This window comes from Dermacentor variabilis, chromosome 4, assembly GCF_050947875.1.
Source record: "Dermacentor variabilis isolate Ectoservices chromosome 4, ASM5094787v1, whole genome shotgun sequence".
Classification (NCBI taxonomy): Eukaryota; Metazoa; Arthropoda; class Arachnida; order Ixodida; family Ixodidae; genus Dermacentor; species Dermacentor variabilis.
In genome coordinates this window covers 40,432,293-40,451,639 of record NC_134571.1, presented here as the reverse complement: position 1 = coordinate 40,451,639, position 19,347 = coordinate 40,432,293, and the positions used below count along the sequence as shown (strand labels likewise).

The following is a 19,347-nucleotide window of genomic DNA, read 5'->3' as shown; positions in this document are numbered from 1 at the left end:
CAAACTCGAATACGCGACTCCGGTATGGGACCCTGCTCATGAAAACCTAATCACTGACCTCGAGATGGTTCAAAATAACTCTGTACGTTTTATTCTTGCTAACTACAACCGCACAGCGAGTATAACTAACATGAAATCTAATCTTTGCCTCCCATCGCTGGCATCTCGCAGAAAAGTGTCTCGTATTGCCCTCTTCCACAAGTTGTACCATCACCATACCCTACGAGATCACCTCATCCCCCATCCAATTTATGTATCCCGTCGCATTGATCATCAGTACAAAGTTGGTATTTTGTCATGCAACACTAAAAGTTTTTCACAATCATTCTTGCCGCGAACCTCGCGTGACTGGAACCATCTTCCCGCCGAAGTTGTAGGCCTTATTAATTATGAACAGTTCCGTGAAGCCTTAGCTAATATTGTATATACAGGTGCCATTTAAACACTCATGTAAATAACTGTCTTTGTCTTCCTTTTGTATTTACCACTCCCCCTCTGTAATGCCCTTGGCCCTGAGGGGTATAATAAATGAAATAAATGAAAAATTTCTTGCATGCTTACAACAGGCGCTCCTACTAAGCAATGGACCACATGCATGGACCTTTTCCAGGCTGAGCACTCTGCAATCATCCTAGCACCCTGTTATATTCAGCCCTAATTCAGCACCGAATTCTCAAATCAACCTATAGTTTCAAAACAAGATGTTCTCGATTCACAATTAAAATTTCAAATATTGTTCAAATATTGGTACACCTGAAATTTCTTTTTTCTTTTTTGAGCTAGCTCACCTCGTCTTTGCGAACAGATACAACAGTGGCTGCCGCCACAGGTATGGCAGCGGCAGTGGCAGCGGTTGCAGTTGTTGCTGTGGGCTTGCTGCCACCCAGCACAGTGGAAGTGGGCAGGGAAGAGGCTTCTGCAGCAACTCGTGGCAGTGGAGCAGGGGCCAGCCCCGCGGCACCGAGCCCCCCCGCGCCCTCCTTATGCGCCGGCACAGCGAGCAGCACAGGGGGAGGCACAGATGGAGCCATGCTGGACTGCTGCACCAGCGTGACTGAAGGGACCTGGGGTGGCGGTGGCTGTTGAGGAGAGCTCGGCACAGCACCAGGCAAGGGTGCGGGTGCACTTCCCGCTGGCACGTAAGGCTTCCCTTGGAGGTACGACTTGTTTGACAGGGTCTCAAACAGCATGTCCACAAAGGGTTTGGTTTCTGCGCATACACCATCAGGGATAACACATGTTGAAAGGCCTGTCACTGGTTTGAGCATTGCAAGCAAACAAACACGGTAAGGAATGATGCAGTGATAGTCTTGTCTGCAGACTATTACTTCTATGTACAGCTAAACCTCAATATAACAAAATTTTCTATATAATGAAGTAACGATATAACTTTTCATAACATTTTACCCATAGAACACCATGTAATTAGAACCTCAACATAACGAAGTGTTTGAATACAATTTCTATATAACGAAATTTTGATTTCGCAGCAAAGGAATGCTGAAACAATAAATGGTGTGGGGTCTCTCACACCCGTGCTCTTGGGACAAAGGAACGACAACACAGTAGTGCAAACAATCACAAGGGCATTTATTGCACCTTTCATAAATCAGTGCCTGCTAGCCGAGTTGCTATTCACAAAACATGCCGATGGGCGCGCGACAAATCTAGAAGTCTGACTCACCGCAACCGGAAGCGAGCGAATATGTTCGCCCCATGCTGGATCCCAACGCCTGGTCCTTCGCGTGTATGGTCACGCGAATCGTGGCGCGTTCGAAGGCGGCCACGCGAGGCAGTCTCGCAGAAGCATGGGTCGGCGCGCGGGACGTCCTCGCTGTTAGCCGATCCGCCGGGACAGAGGGTCGCTGCACGTGCGGCACGCTTGCTTCCCGAACCCCCAAGAGCCCAAGCGCCTTCCTTTCGGCGCCCAAGTAACCTCGCCTGTCGGCGGCATTAGCAGCGCAACACTCGCGCCATCTCTCGCACTGCGCCCCAACCACATTGACCGCCGTGGGCATCACGCAGGCTACGCGGCGAAGCCGGATTACAGGAGACGCGCCATGCGGGAAAAACATATCAGGGGACGCGCGAGAGTCGCGCATCCCCACAATGGAAACTTCTGTGGATGCAGATGGTCAAATGATTGAATTACAAGCGACAGCTTGCAAACGCACCTCTAACTGCGCGTAGCATGACAAGAGCGACCGCCGAAGTGGAACTGCACCATGTTCCGTATAAAGTACAAATGCGATAAGGTCCTATCACGCGCCGCACACTTTGTGCTTTAGGTGCGAGTGAAAGCTTGCGAGAGTGAGACAAGAAAGATGGTGGCTTCACACACGAGCGCCGCATCCCCAAGGGTGCAAAGGGAAAGGGGGAGGGAGCAAGCTCGCGGTAACGCAATCAAGCATGCGCGAGGGGCAGGGGGGAGTGGGTAAGTTGATGCGCGTCCTGATTTCTGGCGCACGTCTCAGTCGTGGCTGTGCACGGCTGTAAGCGCGGCTGAGTGCGTGCGCAGCAGCGCACTCTTTTTTAGAGGTAATCTGCTCCGTGTCCAAAGAGTGGGCGTGACAAGGAGGTGTGGCATCATGCAAGCTGTCTTCCCGGGCGTTTAGTGTTGAAGGTTGCGTAATCTCGAGTTTCGTGGACCCGTTGGAGCAAGAGGAAGACGAAACATTCGCTTCCCGCTGTCGGCGCTTTTGATGATAGCGTCGTCCAAGTGCGTGCAACACTATCAGCGGCAGAGGCAGAGTGCTCTCAGAAGCGTGGCTGGCTTTGCTTAATTCGTACTGTTTATGTGAAGATATCGTTGACGTGGCATGAAACCGTACAATTCATCGCCAACTCTCAAATTCACCAAAATGAATTTTCGAATTCAAATTTGCTTTCTTCAATTGCCCGATAATTCGGAAAATTTTGCGGCCCCTTTCCATGTAAAAAAAATCTATTGGCGACAGTATTATTTGCATAAAAGGTCGAATCTGAATACAGCGAAATTTGGATATAACAATGCAAATTGTCAATTTTACCCACTTCGTTACATCAAGGTTTCTCTGTATTACTGTGAAAGCAACTGAACATTCAAAAAAAAACCTACACACCCTTATTTGTGGAACAACTAGTGATCTCTCCAGCTAAGAAACCAACGCTCTCGCTTACCACGTAATGGGTCCTGTTGCCAGCGCAGAAATTGCCAGCACAACACTAACACAGGGTACCCGTGAAACCAAAAGCATCTGCGGAGTTGAGATTTCCACACTCCCTGAGTTTTCCAAGTTTTCCCTGAGTGCTGTTGCAAAATTTTCTGAATGAGACAGAACTTTGCTCTATGTCAAGACGGGCTGACACCATGTTGCCCAATGCTGTCACTCTTTATTAAGCATGTTGAAAGAAAAAATGACTTAATCCAGTTTGAATAGTAAGGTGTAATGTTTATTTTATTCAAAAAGAAAACAGAAGCAAGGTGTTAGTAAAATGCACAACAAATGAAATATATTTTGAAAAAGAAAAGCAAAACTTATTCAAAATCGAGCCAAACATTTCCAAATACTGATGAAAAGAAGATGCATACCAAAGCAGATATTTTCGAACATGAGCTATTTCTATCAACTGATAGCAAGCTCATTGGTATGAGGCCTGAACTTTGTCGCAACTAAGATTCTCGCTCAGCAGCTGAAAAGTCAACCTGAACTGTTCTGACATACTCCCAGCCCGTACACAACACCTCAGTGTTTGGTTGCACTGCTTTAAAGTTTAATTTCGTTAAGATGAGGGACACTTGCATCTCGGCATCAGCCAACACTTTGTTTCTTGAGTTCAGGCTTCTTCAAAGAGGCGGCAGCACGCTTCATTTCCTGTTCATTCCTCAATGCATGGATCCTTTGCCTTCTTATCCTTCCACCACACCTTCGCCCCACGGACCATTTGAAGCATCCTCTTGGGTCAGTTGCACAGTCACCATCCGATTTTTCGGACTCCCAATGGGCCGCAAGAACGTCCGAAAAATTAGGCAGTCCGAAAAAATGAATGCATGTCTAACTGCCTGCCCTTAAGGGCTCAAATCGCCACAGGGATGTCTGAAAAAGCTCTGGAGGCCTGCCAGTAAACTTATTAGGCATATTGGTGCTCATAGTGTGAAAGGAGATGGGGATGCACACATGTATAATTAAGAAATGCATACTGTGTTTTGGGACAATTGCTCTTTCCCACGCTTGTTAAGCTTCAACGCAATAGTTTTCATATGCTTCGCCACCTAACACTGCTGTACTGAGGCGAAGCTGACTTTTGAGAAGTGGCATTATGCAATGCGTTGTTTTCCGAGCTTCGAAGCCAATCCGGAGGATAACAACGGCGGAGTCGGTGCCATTGCTGACAGCGGCAAAGTCTTTCAATGAAAAACATGGCACCGCACGGCAAGAAGCTTAATAGCGAACGTAAAAGCCGCTAGGCCTGGCGTTGCCAAGGTGGTGGCTATGGCTGCCAGCGGATCTGCCTGCTAGAGCGCCGGTTCGAGGAGGCGAGATAATCAAAATGGCAGCGGTGCCGATTAATGCCGATTGGGTACTGCAGTCCCGGCGAAAAGTCTGAAATATTGGTCGGCGAGGTGTTCTTGCATCACAAATTCCAGACATTCTTATACATTGACTTTATGGGGAACGTGGTGGCACTGCGAAGTCGTGCGAATTATCAGGCAAGTCAAAAAAATCGCAAGTCTGCAAAATCGGTCGTTGACTGTACTCTGCAAGCGCCGCGAGCCGATGACACGGCGTCAAATACGATTTGTCGCAATTCATCTGTTACTGGAGCCAGCATTAATGTCACTTTTGTTCACTTTCAATAAAATTACAGCTAATTTTCCCTGATAGAGCACGAATTCCGCGAGTTTTCCAAGTACTTCCAGACTATTCGAATTCCCTGAGAATTCACGGTTTCTTCCGGTTGGTAGACATGCTATGAAACGCAGAGCGTACAAAACTGCCATTGGACATGTGCCACAAAGAAAGCAAGACAGTGAAAAAAAAAAAGAAAGATGGGGCTTGCGACAGATCCCCAACTTTGATAGCAGAGAAGGCAAGGCATGCTTGCAAGCACTCAACACACTGTGAGAGAACCCTTCATGCCCATGCTGCAGGAAGGGTAGCTTGCCTCCTCATACCATCGCTTCACAACATTTTGTTCATTTTTATATCCACTTTAACTAAACCCTTGCGAAAAATTATTCCTGTAGTAGTGGCCTTGGAGGGAGGTTTATGACTTCCAGCATGTCACCAAATTTTCCTAAAGGGCATTGTAAGGGCCCCTTTTATATGAACAGTATATTACAGGAGTATTTTATACATTTCAACGAAAAATAAACATTCCATCTTAGGTATTCGTATGTCTCATCCTTAAAAAGTTAATGGCTAAATACTTTTTAATGCTACAATCATTTAAAGAAACTTCTATTCTCACCATGTCCAATCTATCAAAATAAATCAATGTAAGAGCATAGCTGTTCATCAGTCTGACATATGAACAGGAGTCCAGCCAGGATATTTTATGGTAAATAAAGAGAATTGAATTGAACATCAGCCAGTTTGGACTGTTATGAAGTGCTATATCTTTGTCCTCAGACTGAACCAGTACAAAGCTTTCAGCCACCTTGGCTGCCCTGCAGTGTTCACTCTTATCAATGAATCCACTGCTTGTCTGCTTGTACATTCACAAACACCATTACTGCTTTCATCCATATTATGCCTGTGTCACACAGGCAGTTCAAACAATCAAGTCTTTCGGACAATGAAATCCATAAGCTCCATCAGCTGTTTTGTGCAAGCATCGTTGATGGAACTAACAGATCACAGATATGTTGATTTCACTTGTCAGTTAAGGTACAAGCATGACATAGATTCTTGCATATTCATCAGAAGACAGCTGTCACTGTGCATGCATGTCCATACAGGGGTGTAGCACTACATTACGTACAACAGGTACTGGCTTTTTACCAACATGCTGTATAAACGAAATAAAACACGCAGACACAGCACCACTGTGTGCAATACAAGCCTATGTGCTGTGCACAAGCATTTTCCTTTAGGAGATCTCGTCATGATGGTGCATCAATGAACTTGAAAAGCAGAGACATTGTTTAGAAGGTGAAGCTTCGCTACCTGAACAGTGCAAAAACTATGCAAGATAAATGTATAAGAATACATACGTTTTCGCTACTGACTATATTATGCCTATGATTATTATGCCTTGACACAAAAACGGAAAGCTTCATGTACCTCATCAAGTGTTGATCTTGCGCCTCGTATTCTAGCTCTATTACACCTAAGCCCTAGAAACTACACCAAGTGTGCAATGTGCTCCACAGAAACTAGGATGCACTTCAATGACCTCTTGACCATGAAAACACTGTTCTACCACTGCTCACACATGCCACCTACAAAAAAACTATCACATGACACTATTCAGAAAGACAGGAGAGAACGCAGTGGCGACAGCTGGCAGCAGTAATGGAAGCACAATCTTGCCTTTTTGAAGAAAGACATCAAGCTGATCCAGGCAGATGTCTTTGAGCTCCTTCTCGCTTTTGTCCTTTTTCACAAGCGCCATGACATACTTTGCGAGAGCGGCGGGGTCAGCATCACACCTACAAATTCAAAATGCGTTGAGCATAGGCAAGAAAGGCAACTTGTCCACAACAGAGGCCCAGCTGATTGCACAGGTGGAATAATCACTGGCATAAAGCTTCATCTGGTAAATTTCATCAGTGTACTATAATAACAGTGTACCTTATGTCACTTCTGGCGTTTCCAGATCTCCGCGATGTTTTGCTTTATCTATGACTGAGTGAACGATGGCAAACTACATGGCGAGTCTTGAACACGGCCCAATTAAGGCACCAACGCATAAGCAACCAAAACTCAACTACTGCAGCAATACCGCAATTCGATGAGTTCGAAATATCGGACACCATCACATCGCTTGGTTAAGAATGCAGTAGCGACGACTCAAGCAACAGGTCTCGGCATACAGGTACCGCTACTGATCAGAAATGTAGCTCGCTCACAATTTCAAGCATAGGAAGCAGTTGTGTGGCTGATGGCGCTAAGCAAATATCGGCCCGGGATTGAAAACCTTGGCTCCGGTAGAGAAACTGACAGCATCCTTCCACCACACGCGCATTCTGCCTACATGTAGTGCAGACCCCCTTGAAAGGGTGCCATACAGCGAGATCGGCTGCTTCTTGAGGCGTGAATAAAGCGAGCCGTGTGCCACATTGCACCGGACTCTAGTTTCCAGATCACACGCGAAGGTTCAGAAACTGCGATCAGGTGTGGACAGCTGTGTTTACAAAGATCTACTACACAGGACCACAGCGAGAATAGAGGTCACCGCAAGCAATAACACCTATTCTGGGATACAAAATTAAAGAACAGCTTGTAATATAAAGATACATGATTGCGACAAGACGTTTTCCTTGCCCAGCGAACAAATAAACGAGAATGTACCTCGTTTCTGGATACGTGGACAGTAACCGTCGAAAAAGGTGCCTTGCTCACACAAGGACAGCAGAACTCTCGTTACTTACATGTGTTCTAGGCAGCCCGTAAGCCAGCTTTTCAGCGCATCTGCGTTCTCGATTATCATCGTGGCCGATAATTTGCGTACGCCTCCTTTTAATATTGGTTATAAGCGCAATAGGAAGCACCTAAGCCTAATATATAAGTCGTGTCTATGATTTTTCTGAAAGGCTCGATTGTCACAACTGCCTTTCAAGTCACTGGGCACGTTGCAACAGTTCCTCAACTGTTTCATATATTTTCAGTGCCGTCCATGATTCACATTTTCAATGCTCGTGCGTAGTCATATTGTAAATAGGAATCGCTTGAAGTTCACACGGAATCGCACACCGATATATGAAGATGGCGATGTGGGATGTTTTAAATACCCGAAACGAAAGAAAACATATATGTATATATTTATGCAGATAAAAACTTCTTCAAATACCATTGTATAATATAGTTAATGAATAATGTAATATAATATTATTAAGTAAATACATATTATATTTATTTTTTAAATGACAACGCAGTTACGTTCTGCTTCACGTTTTCGTTACTGCTCTCTTTTCGACGGCCATTCCTGGCTAGCAGGTAGGCTATCCATGTGTACATGTTTTAAAATCTGAATTAATCGTATATACCAGCACACTAGTTACTAGGGCAATTAGTTGCTGAGAGAATATACATTATATACTAGACGGGTGTAGTTATTATTTATTTTGTTTATTTTTTTTGGTGTGTAAAAAGATAGTGTAATGGAAGGTCGCGCTCCTTGACGCAAGATAGTTGCAGAAAGGTTTTCATTCACCTGTATACTCGCGACGTGTGTGGATTTTCTATTGCTTGTTAAAAGTCTTAAGGAGTGTTATTTATTTATTTCTCAGCCACGATGAAGACGATTAAAGCGGAGCAAATCGTCAAGATCCCAGACAATGGTAAGCTGTCTCCTAAAGTATCTCACAGCATGCACCGGCAATGTTGCTTGAATTGAGGTTGATCGCAAGTAAAGAGTGCCGGTGAATCACAGCAATTTATCCCATTGCACGAAACACATCGAACATTCGTTTAGTGAAGTGCCAATAAGTGCACTGCACATTTTGTTCATTTGTGTTTCAGGTTAGTTAAACACGCCTTTACTCTGTGCTAACGTGCGATGTGCGGCAAATTGCAGCTGAAATTGCTGTGTGACGCCTTTGAGTGCTGTCAGCTTGAGTGCTCACGTTTTAAGTTTCCACCAAAATGTAAAAGTGTCATTTTTGTTTGCACGAGAAACTTTGATGTCAGTTTGTTTTGATAAGCGTATCTTAATGAGTAGTGTGGCCGGACATCGCCTGCTAGCTGTGTTATTGTTTTCCGTTGTTTTGTGCCTTGTGTTTGAAATGGTCTCTCCGTTCTTCCTTCAGTGACCGTGTCGGCGAATTCACGGCGCGTTCGTGTAAAGGGGCCTCGCGGAGTCCTCACGCGAGACTTCAGGCACATTCAGGTGGATATCAGCATGATCGGCAAGAAGCGTCTTCAAGTGCGCAAGTGGTTCGGCATCCGCAAGGAACTGGCCACTGTACGGACAGTCTGCTCACACGTGGAGAACATGATCAAGGGGGTCACAAAGGTAGAGGACTTGCTTCCGCTTGTGCCTTCGTAATGTTTAACCTGTCGTGTTGAAATAATCCTGCGAGCAGGGATACACGGCTACGTAGCCAGTTATTTGCGCAACGTCTGCTCGGTGAAATGGAACTGTCAAGTTGACTGGTGACAGTGCATTGTCAAATATTTATGGTGGAGTCTGCATGTCGTAAAACAATGCTCTGTATATGTTCTATCAGTGCAAGAATGTAGTGGGCAGCTGTTTGGCTTGCATGAAACCCTTTCACATGCATGGACATGTAGAAGTTGCTTTACATAGGAAAATGATAGACATAAAAACAAAACCACTTTATTCCAACATCACAGAAATATAGATTTGAGGGCTTGGACTTCTTAAAAGCCAGAAAATGGCTTGACAAGGCCCACGGTCCCTTTAACCTGGCACAGACTGATGGCAAAAATAAGTGTGGAGCTAAAACATTGCTTGCCACAGCAGCATAGTAGGAAAAAAAGTGACAAAAAAAGAACACACTTCAACAAAGCCAGGTAAATTGTTGAATGTTAATGTCACAGATTGGCTTAGTGGTTGAGGGAACCGCCTTAAGTGAATTTCTCTCTTGGCTTTGTATTCTAATCTTGACCCCCACAAAAGCACTCATGCAACAAATTCATTCATTGAGATAATCAAACGACTGCTACTTTCTCTTTTAGTGTTGCTGGATAGGTGTTCTTCAAGCCTGCTAGACATGAAATAGTATGTTTTCATACTTGCTGTTCCTGTAATTAGTTTTCACATGGAGTCCACATTCTGCAAACCTGAAAAAACACAAAAAAATTGAAATTCTTAATATCTTTCTGCAGCTTTACACTTTTTATGATTCCGTAGAAGTAATAAATTCATTGAAAGTAAGTTTTCAATCAACATAATTAATTGGTGTCTAAAAGGATTAACAGCACTCTGACTTTGTTTTGGATTGCTGAAGAGAGTTGGTTTAGTGAAACTACAAAGATGTAATGTTTTCTTCCAGAAGTCTAACTTAACAACCATGCTTTATGCAGTAAGTGATGCAGTGAAATGGTTAGTTCTTCACTTGCACAGAGAAAGATGCATCATTCTAGCGCCGATAACATTAGGTTGCAGCTGATTGCTTCCTGAGACATCTGGTAGATAATACAGCTGGCAACATTTAATTTGATAGAAGTTAGGTGTTTGGAAATTTGGAATCGGTGATTCTCTGGCTTTCAAGGGCACAGGTTTAAAACAATGTCTCTGGGAATGACACCAAATTGTTGCAGTAAGAGTCGTGTTTAGCGCAAGCTTCGTAGAGAGCATGGGTGGTATTCTAGAGCAATCACTTTTGCGAGACTCAGCCCGCGAGAACTTCTTTCTTGTGTTTTCGCAATTTATTTTTTATACGACCAGTGCCTATTCTCGAGAAATATCGCAAAAGTGAAACTATCGCTTAAACTGATAGTCCAAGAATGTGCCCATATTGCTTTCACTGCAGTGATGCATTTCAAACACATACCTGCAATGGTGGTCTTACTAGCTATGGCAGTGGCAGCCAGTATTGCTATTCTTATATTCTAAGAAAACAAATATTCAACAACTTCGAATAGTAATTCTTGAATAGCGAAGGCTGTTCAATTCCTTTCCAAAATTACAAATATTCAAGCACTCCTAATGTGTTGATAGGATATATGCTGGTAGCTTGCTAGGCAGTTGAGATGGCAATCTTGAAATCACTTTCAATTTAGCAGGAAGCCAATTTAAAATTTCTGCGCGACATGAGAAGTTTAGTGTACATTATTGATCTGTTGGGAAATGCGTTTTCATGTTTTCTGTGCCGGTATAGTTTTGCAAGCACCTTCATTACACTTTGCATCCTGCTTTTGGTGCAGAGGTCGCAACAGGTGCCATAGCATGGTTCTGGTTTTTTGGCTTGGTGCCTTCTTGTGGTGTCAAGCTATTTCTGCCAGGCAACAAGATTCATTTAAATCCTTTTGCCACGAAAGAATTGCAGCCAACTATATTGTGAACTTACTGGCTATGTCGCTGTGCACCAGCCATGCCCACAATGGGCCCATAACCAAAAGACTCAATTGTTCAAACAGCAGTTAATATGTTTAAAGGGGTCAAAATTGATAAATTGTACCTAATGTAAGAAAATACCACTATTTTAGAGTAAAGGTGTGTGCATAACTTATGTAAATGAGCTATTATTTCGTATACAAGCTATCAGCCGCTGTTACATAATTGCAATCTCTTTCGTTGTGTAGTTGTAAATGCAATGCTTCAGTTCTTTAAAATAGACCTATTTGTGTCACTTTCTGCATAAAATTTGAAGCACTAGCCCCTAGCAGTGGTTAGCGTGTAGGTATTTCTCTACAGATTTGATTTGTTTCAGCAGCTTCCTCGTGAGAGCATTTCTAAGTTTCATATTGCACATAGGTGTAAGAGTTTGAAACTTGTTCAAGTTAAAATGGCAGTGAAGGCAGTAGAGGTAAATGTAAATGACATAATAAGCATGTTCATGCTTGCTGCCTACTTTGATATATGGCATAAAGTGCCATTTTGTTTGCTAATAGCTTACGAGGCAAAATGTTTCCAGCTTTGCATTGGCCTAATATACACTGGTGTGTGTGCATTGCAGGGCTTCCAGTACAAGATGCGCACAGTTTATGCCCACTTCCCCATCAACGTGACGACGTCTGAAAACAACACCTTGGTGGAGATCCGTAACTTCCTGGGCGAGAAGTACATCCGCAGGGTCCGCATGCAGCCTGGAGTCACGTGTGTCAACTCCACCGCTCAGAAGGATGAGCTCATCCTGGAGGGCAATGACATTGAGCTTGTCTCCCGCTCCGGTTTGTTTCTGCTTCCTGCATCACATTTATCGCTCAGAATGAGAAGAATCGGGGGGCGAACTGAGGAGCTTGAGTTATTATTCCTGATCAAATGGAGCCAAGAAAATCGTAGGGAAAATGAACTCGTCCCCTCCCTACTCCCCCTTTGTGTGTGTGTGTGTGTGTGTGTGTGTGTGTGTGTGTGTGTGTGTGTGTGTGTGTGTGTGTGTGTGTGTGTGTGTGTGTGTGTGTGTGTGTGTGTCATACCTGCCAACCCTCCCGATTTGCCCGGGAGACTCCAGATTCTTTACTGAACTTTCCAATTGTATGACCACTGTTTATATCTCCCGAAAAGTGGTCTCTGTTCACGCAATAATGGGTTTTGCGAAACCGGTGCCGCAGAATCTACCACCGCATCGTAATCGTCGGCATCACCAACAACGGCCGCACTAGCACCATCAATATCATCGACTAAGCAGCTGAATATGGTGCCTAGTAAGCCGACCAAAGCCAGAGCCAATGTAGCTCTTGCATTTCATGCATGCCTTCCTCTATGGAGCGTCTTGTGGCTGCTGCTTGTGTGTATGTTTAGTGTTGGCTAGGCGTGTGTGTGCGGTACACCGTGTAAAGTTAAAATCCTCGTGTGTTTGATGCCATGGTGCTATCAAAGCCCAAGAAAAGGTATTTGCAGAAGTTTTTGTTTACTTGTACTTCTGAATTTCCGTGCTTTTTGACATCAAGGAAAGAAAATCTTGCATTTTGTACAATGTGTGGATGCGACGTCAGCTTGTCTCACGGTGACAAAGGCGACTTGAAACTGCACGTTTCCATGGCAAAGCATCAAAGCTATGTTCGCACCACTGAGCAGCAAGACAGCATAGTGAACTTTCTCCGAAACAACTGCGACGATAGTGTCATACTTGAGGAGTGCCTGTTTACGGGATTCCTCGTCGAACACAAACTACCCCTTCGTGTCAGCAACCATGTTGGGCCTCTTCTACAGAAAATGTTTCCGAAATGCGACGAGGCGAAGCGTTACGGATGTGGATGCAACTCTGAAAGATGCAGAGGTGGCCAACCTCAAATTTATTTCACAGGCATCGCTCTCAAGTCTTCGTTTCTTTATTCAGAGTTTCCCCCAGCTGCTGCCCTGAGATACCAATGAATCTGCTGAAGATGCTTTAGATGCTCTCAAAGCTGAGTTTGCCACACTACATGTGTACAGTCTTCAAGAGGACATTCTGAATGAACAAAGGTTGGACGTGCAGTGGTCTATGGTTGATGCTCAATTTACTCATGATACTGCATAGCAAGGCAGAGTGTGAGGGGATCTTTAGCATGACGCGAAAAACTAGGGTCTCAATTCCGCTCGGCAACGCGGAACACAACCCTCCAGCACCCGCTGCTAGGGAAGGGCAGTCAGTCTGGACCGTGTTTAGAGCAAAGCTACCCCGAAAAATTTTTTGGGTGAGCAAAGTCTGCTACTGCAAGGTCCCTACAAAAGGACTCATCGAACACTGCCTGAAAGTTTGAACGAAACACCCCCGTTGGCGTGGATAAAAGGTCCAGATTTTTTATCTCTCCAGGTTGGCAGGTATGGTGCGTGCGTGCGTGCGTGTGTGTGTGTTTGTGTTTGTGTGTGAACGAGAAGAAAGCAAACCGAGGGGGCCCCAGATTTTTATTAATCATATCACAAAGAGCCAACAAACAAAGACACCAAGGACAACATAGGGGAAATTGTGTTGCTAATTGAATTAAAGGAATTGTACATTAATGGAAATGAGATTGGATCAAAAACAACTGGCTGCAGATAGGATACAAACCCACCTCTTCGCATTACGCATTTGATGCTCTTGCCAATTGAGCTACCATGGCACCGTTTTGCCATCAACTTTCTGGGGTCTTTATGTTTTACTACTAGAATTAACCCTGGGAGTGTTAGCCACTGTCACGAATCACTAACCTTGGTGGGGGTTGTGGAACATCCTCTCTGCCACCTGGTCAATAAACCGGCAACTCGTCAATAAACCCACACATGCCACTTGAAGGCATCAGTGTTGCTGGATTCGAGACCCTTGTAATGTAATGAACGAGAAGAAAGGGAACCGAGGGCCCTTACTTTTATAGGATCATATCATAATATGCATGCAAAGACAACATAAGGGAAATTACTTGCACTTACTCTTAAAGAAATAAGTTAATGGAAATAAAAGTTGATAAAAAAACAACTGGCCGCATGTGGCATACGAACTCATGTCTTCGCATTATGCGTGCGGTCTTGCCAATTGAGCTGCTGTGGTGCCATTTTCTCCTATACTTTCCGGGGTACTTATGTTGTACTACAGTCGAGGACCGATCATTCGGACTCCACAGGGAACGTAAATAAACCCGAACTGTCGAATGTCCAAAAAAAAAAAAAGGAATGTATCTAAAAAAAGGTCACATTATTTACGTTTTAAGGCCCCTGTGCAAGGAACAAGTGGTTGATGCATTGCTGCATGCACTTCTGCTTATGTGCAACAAAGTCCGCCTGTATTTCTGCCAGTTTTGAGTTTCTCTGTACGCTGATGCAAGGACTACAAGTTGTAGGCTTCAGCCAGATAAGCTTGTGGAAGGCTCTAGAGCACAGGGCACATCATCCTGAGTCATAGTCGCTGTTTGACAGTAGGAGAATTTGCTCAATTACCGTATTTACTCGCATAATGATCACCACCCTGAATTTTGTCGTCAAAATTAGATTTTTTTTCTTTCCAGTGTAATGATTGCACCCTGAACTTGCCGCAGCGATATGTCGCATGCCAAGTCTAGCTAGTGATGATTGCGCTTACTATCTGTTAAATGCTATGCAAATGACTCTTGAAAACATGCCAAGCGGTCTGCACATACCCAACATTCTTAAGCAGATGCCCCATTTCATTCCTTTCATTACTTTCCGCACTTCCATGAGAAAAAAAAAGCTACAACCAAACATGCCTTGGCTTTATTACTTAGTAATGGTTTTGGCCAACAACAAAAAAGGCTCCTTTCAATTCTTCTCGTCTGTGCTCGTGGGCACGCAACAAATCGTGAGCGGCAACTATAGTGGCCACGTTTGCACTGATACGTTAGAAGTGTACCCTATTCATACACCGGCGCTTGTAACACAGCTAAGATATTTGCCCACCCTTAGTGGAAACGTGCCCTGTTAGAATAGTAGTGAAGACAAATGCCGCAGTTTCCGCAGCAGGCCCGCCATACACCATCACTGGCAGCTAAGCGCGCCCATCTCTGTTTCTGTCCCCTCAAAGTAGACATGGCTACGTTATTGCCACAGACTTGTCGATATTAACGATATTCATTACTGATATGGAAGAAACTGTTTCAATGCACGTAATGTACTCATGAGAAGAACAAAAATCGCGTTTGGCTTGTTCCGCCGGCTGCCATATTTGTTTTGGTGTCCCGCACTGTTAGAGCGGCAGCAGTCAAACGCGCGATGAAAAAATATATATATATTTGCGGAAAATTTAACTCTTGTAATGATCACACCCCTGAATTTGCGTCAATTTTTTTTACAAAAGAAGTGTGATCATTATGCGAGTAAATACGGTAATGATTGCGATGTTGATGTGACCTCATAATTCCGGCAAAGCCTCCAACATTGGCATTGGCAGTTAAATCTCAGAGTTTTAGAGCGGTAACCAAGGCAATGCCTCAGAGATCACCGTCTTGAGTGTAATCTCTAAGGCCGTATTTGGTGTCTCATCGAGGTTGCCAGAGAAGATCATGGCGGCAGAGTTGGTGTATGCTACAGCCACAGATGGAGTCCAGATAATCGAATGTAGAGTTTTGTCAGAGAAGATATGGCAGCAGAGTTGGCATACGCTAAAGCCACGGACGCAGTCCGGTTACTCGAATGTTGAGCTGGCGTCTGTCTGAATTACCGAGCATGTCCGGATTATCAGTGTCCGATTTATGGGTCGGCAACTGTACTAGAACCCTGGGAGTGCTAGCCAGCGCTACCACTCACAAACATTGGCAGAAGATGTGGAACATCCTTTCTGCTGTAGGCGTCACGAATACGTGATCTATTTGAATGACGGCGACTGGTCAGTAAACCTACACATGCTACCTGAAGGCATCAATGTTACTGGATTTGAGACCCTCGTACTGTACGAGTAGTGGCGCTGGCTAACACTCCCAGGAACTGGAACTGCATATTTAGGTTGAAAATTTGGTTCTGCATGTAACACGAGGTCCAAATTTGACATGCTAAAATCTGGAGAGAAAAGAAAGAGGTTTTGTATTATACATGGGCTTCTACAGTAATAATGAAGAGGGAAATCAAAGCGTAAGACAATTATGATGGCAGGAACTGAATCTGCAATCTGTGCATAATGCATGGAGTGCCCTGCCTATTGAGCTATGACGGTGGCTTTCCCCCTTGTCACTCTCTTATACCCATGCAACACAGGCTAGGTTAATGCCATTAAAAGTGTAAAACTTTAAGTTTCTTAATGCCATTATACTTCGGTCGCTGCTACACACCTGCGTACTTAATAACATCACGATGGCAATAGCTGCAGTGAAACGGTTAAGTTTGCTTGCCAATTATAATGCAATAAAAACGGCTATCTAGAGACCAAATGTTTAAGAAGTGGCGTGAGAAACATTAATAGGCGTATTTCATGTAGTTTACTTCAGGAATGTCATTGTTGCACCCAGCCGTAAACTGTTTGAAGTTGAAGCTAGCTCAACGGCCAATCCATAGCATAGCCAAAGCATTAAAATTGGAAAAATGTCGCTCGCAGCTTCAAAGCTTTTAAGCAGCTATCCTGAAGAGTTTGACCGTGTGCTCCAGTTGTGGTGTACAGGTTTGTTCGATTCAGAAAAAAGGTGCACGGCACCACAAACGAAAAGGTGCAGGGGGTGCCGGGCTGCACCCACTTGCTGCAAGGTTCAAGAGTACAGTGCACCGCGGCGGCACCTTGCCTTGCACCCCGTTCAATCGAGCACGGGAGTGCAGGGTGCGCTGCTGCACCTCGGGGAATCGACGGTCTAGGTGCAGTGCACCGTGAATAGGTGCAGAGAAACTTGGCTGAATCGAATGGACCTTATGTGCTGCTTCGTGCCAAACATAGTCGAGAAATTCGAAGGCGTCAGTATGAGGCCAACAAGACAAGGAGTCGCCACCGTGCACTCGAAAAGCTTCTCCTGGCTAACGTGCTCACGATTAGTGCTGTAGCCATGTGTAGCGGCAATATCGCCTGCTGATCTCTACGAAAATAAAGAAGAGCCTCTTTTAAAAAAAAACTGAAGAATATATTAGTTGTTTTTATATAAAAGTTTGCTTAATATCGTCAGACTGTGGTTACCAAGGCCACGACTGGGACATTGGAAACAAGAGTACGCATTCGACGGCCAAGCGAGTTGTAATAATTGTAAGAACACACTACGCCACAAAAAAAAGCTATTTTTAAAAGAAAGTGAATATGTTAATTGTTCTTCACTAAGAATTCGTTTAGTCTCGTCAGAATGTGGAGACATTGGGAGCGAGAGTACGCATTTGATGGCCAAGTGAGTTACAAGAACGCACTATGTTGCAAATGGCATCAAGTTCTAATGCCATTAAGCATGTCCATGCAGCCTGTTCGCATGGAATAAGCATATAAACTGGCTAAGGCTTTATTTAATCATTTGGTGACTCCATGCACCATCTAGGGAGTGCATCTCCAGATGTTGCCATCTGGATGGGGTGTTTGTGTGTGTGCGCGAGTGAATTTGCAGTTCTGCAGGTAATGGGAAACACGCATATAAAGTGCATCTCTGTTGACTTTCCAGTGTATGAATCATGATGAAATTTGTGTAATGCATTCTTTTGGGCAGTTTACTCATCTTTATACCAAACAGCCTGACTGAGTAAAGTCATGGAACATATGCAATTCAAGCCTTTGAATAGAGAACTTCAAGTGGCTGCTCTATCAACATAGAAGCAGCACTGTTATCTCATGAAGCCTTCCTTAAGGACTATTAGTGTTCTATCTTTTCTTTAAGAGTTGTGCTGCGCAAGAATGTTTAGGCTTCGTTATTGTTGATATCACTATTATAGCACTTCAGATTCCAGCATGTGCCTGCCATAACCACTAATTTCACGAAAAGCATTTCTGTAGGCTGCCCACTCCAGTTTGAGGTTCGACTAAGCTGTGTGTGTGTGTTTTTAGCGCTGAATGTAACAGGAGGCTCAGAGAAACCTAAACCATTCATCTGATGTGCTGGAAAAATTGCAACATTAGCCAATTTAATGCATATCGAGCAGTAGAGTACTGCCGTAACTTGTGTTTCATTTTCATCAGGTGCTCTACCATATCAACAAATTGACTCCTTTAGTGGACACCAAAGTTGCAATTCTGACTGTACAGACAATACCAAAACAGGATATTCAAGGCATAAGAGACCAGCTTGAAGAACAACTTCTTTAGAATGTATCTCACAGGTTGGTAAAGCACAGCTGAAGTGCAAACTGAGGAGTAACAGTTATAAACATACAGTATTTTCACACGTGTAACCTGCACATCAATATGCCTTGTGTATTGCTCTGTGGCACCACCTTAGTGATTCACACGTGCCGCAAAGCCATACTTTAAGGCATAATTATTTGCATATAAAACTGTTTGAGGCCACTGATTTTTGCGAGGCACTTGAACATAAGTTACAGTAGCCTGCTTTCTGTTTGAATTTGTTTTTACAGTTGCAGAGATATAACCCTGTTCATGTGTTAGCGTTAATACTCATTGTTAATATTTTGTTTATTAACATGTTATATCTGGTACCCGCATTTTTTAAATCAGATTCCGGTCCTGCTTGGGCCAATCTGGCCTGCAGTATTATGAAAGAAATAAAATAACCCTCGCACCGATTTCACTACTGAATTTTGAGTGTGGATTACATGTGACTGTACCAGCTAGCCGCCGGTTTTGATAATAACCGGCAAGCACTTCTTTTACCCTTTGCACCCTCGATTTTGGAGCAGAGGTCGCAACAGGTGCAATAGTGTAGCTCTGGTTTTTTGGCTTGACTGCTTTTCTGTGCTGCCAAGTTATTTCTGCCAGACGACATGCTGTTTCTGACATTTTTTTTTAACTGTAAAGGCACCACAGCACGAGCTTTGCTAACTGATTGCTTGCTCATTGTTTCAGCTGCAAGAATCCAGCAGTCGACACTTGTCAAAAACAAGGATATCCGGAAGTTCTTGGACGGCATCTACGTCTCCGAGAAGGGTTCAGTGGTCAAGGAAGAGTGTTGAAATGTCTCCTGGGAAGGCCAATAAAATGTGTGAAAGATACAGGCTGCCTTTAGTAGTACCTTGCCACTGTACGTGCATGGATCA

At 44.1% G+C, this 19,347-nt stretch overlaps 2 protein-coding genes across 6 annotated transcripts in view; one reads left to right on the top strand and one right to left on the bottom strand.

The window, feature by feature from the left end:
• The window catches only part of LOC142578984 (RNA-binding protein 26-like), a 100,319-nt gene extending 92,404 nt beyond the window's left edge, over positions 1 to 7,915 (bottom strand). For all 5 annotated transcript variants that reach the window (XM_075688745.1, XM_075688742.1, XM_075688744.1 and 2 more), the window contains exons 1-3: positions 7,577 to 7,915; positions 6,516 to 6,634; positions 789 to 1,210 (exon numbers count right to left, since the gene is read on the bottom strand). In XM_075688745.1, the coding sequence (XP_075544860.1) occupies positions 789 to 1,210; positions 6,516 to 6,634; positions 7,577 to 7,635 (600 nt within the window). In that variant the 5' untranslated portion in view covers positions 7,636 to 7,915. The remainder of the gene's footprint in view (positions 1 to 788; positions 1,211 to 6,515; positions 6,635 to 7,576) is intronic.
• A 166-nt stretch (positions 7,916 to 8,081) lies between these two features.
• Positions 8,082 to 19,302, top strand: RpL9 (ribosomal protein L9). Its single transcript, XM_075688741.1, has 5 exons — positions 8,082 to 8,141; positions 8,435 to 8,485; positions 8,954 to 9,159; positions 11,789 to 12,002; positions 19,157 to 19,302. The coding sequence occupies exons 2-5, from the start codon at positions 8,440 to 8,442 to the stop codon at positions 19,261 to 19,263; spliced, it is 573 nt and encodes a 190-aa protein (XP_075544856.1). The 5' UTR covers positions 8,082 to 8,141; positions 8,435 to 8,439; the 3' UTR covers positions 19,264 to 19,302.
• Positions 19,303 to 19,347: the final 45 nt, after the last annotated feature.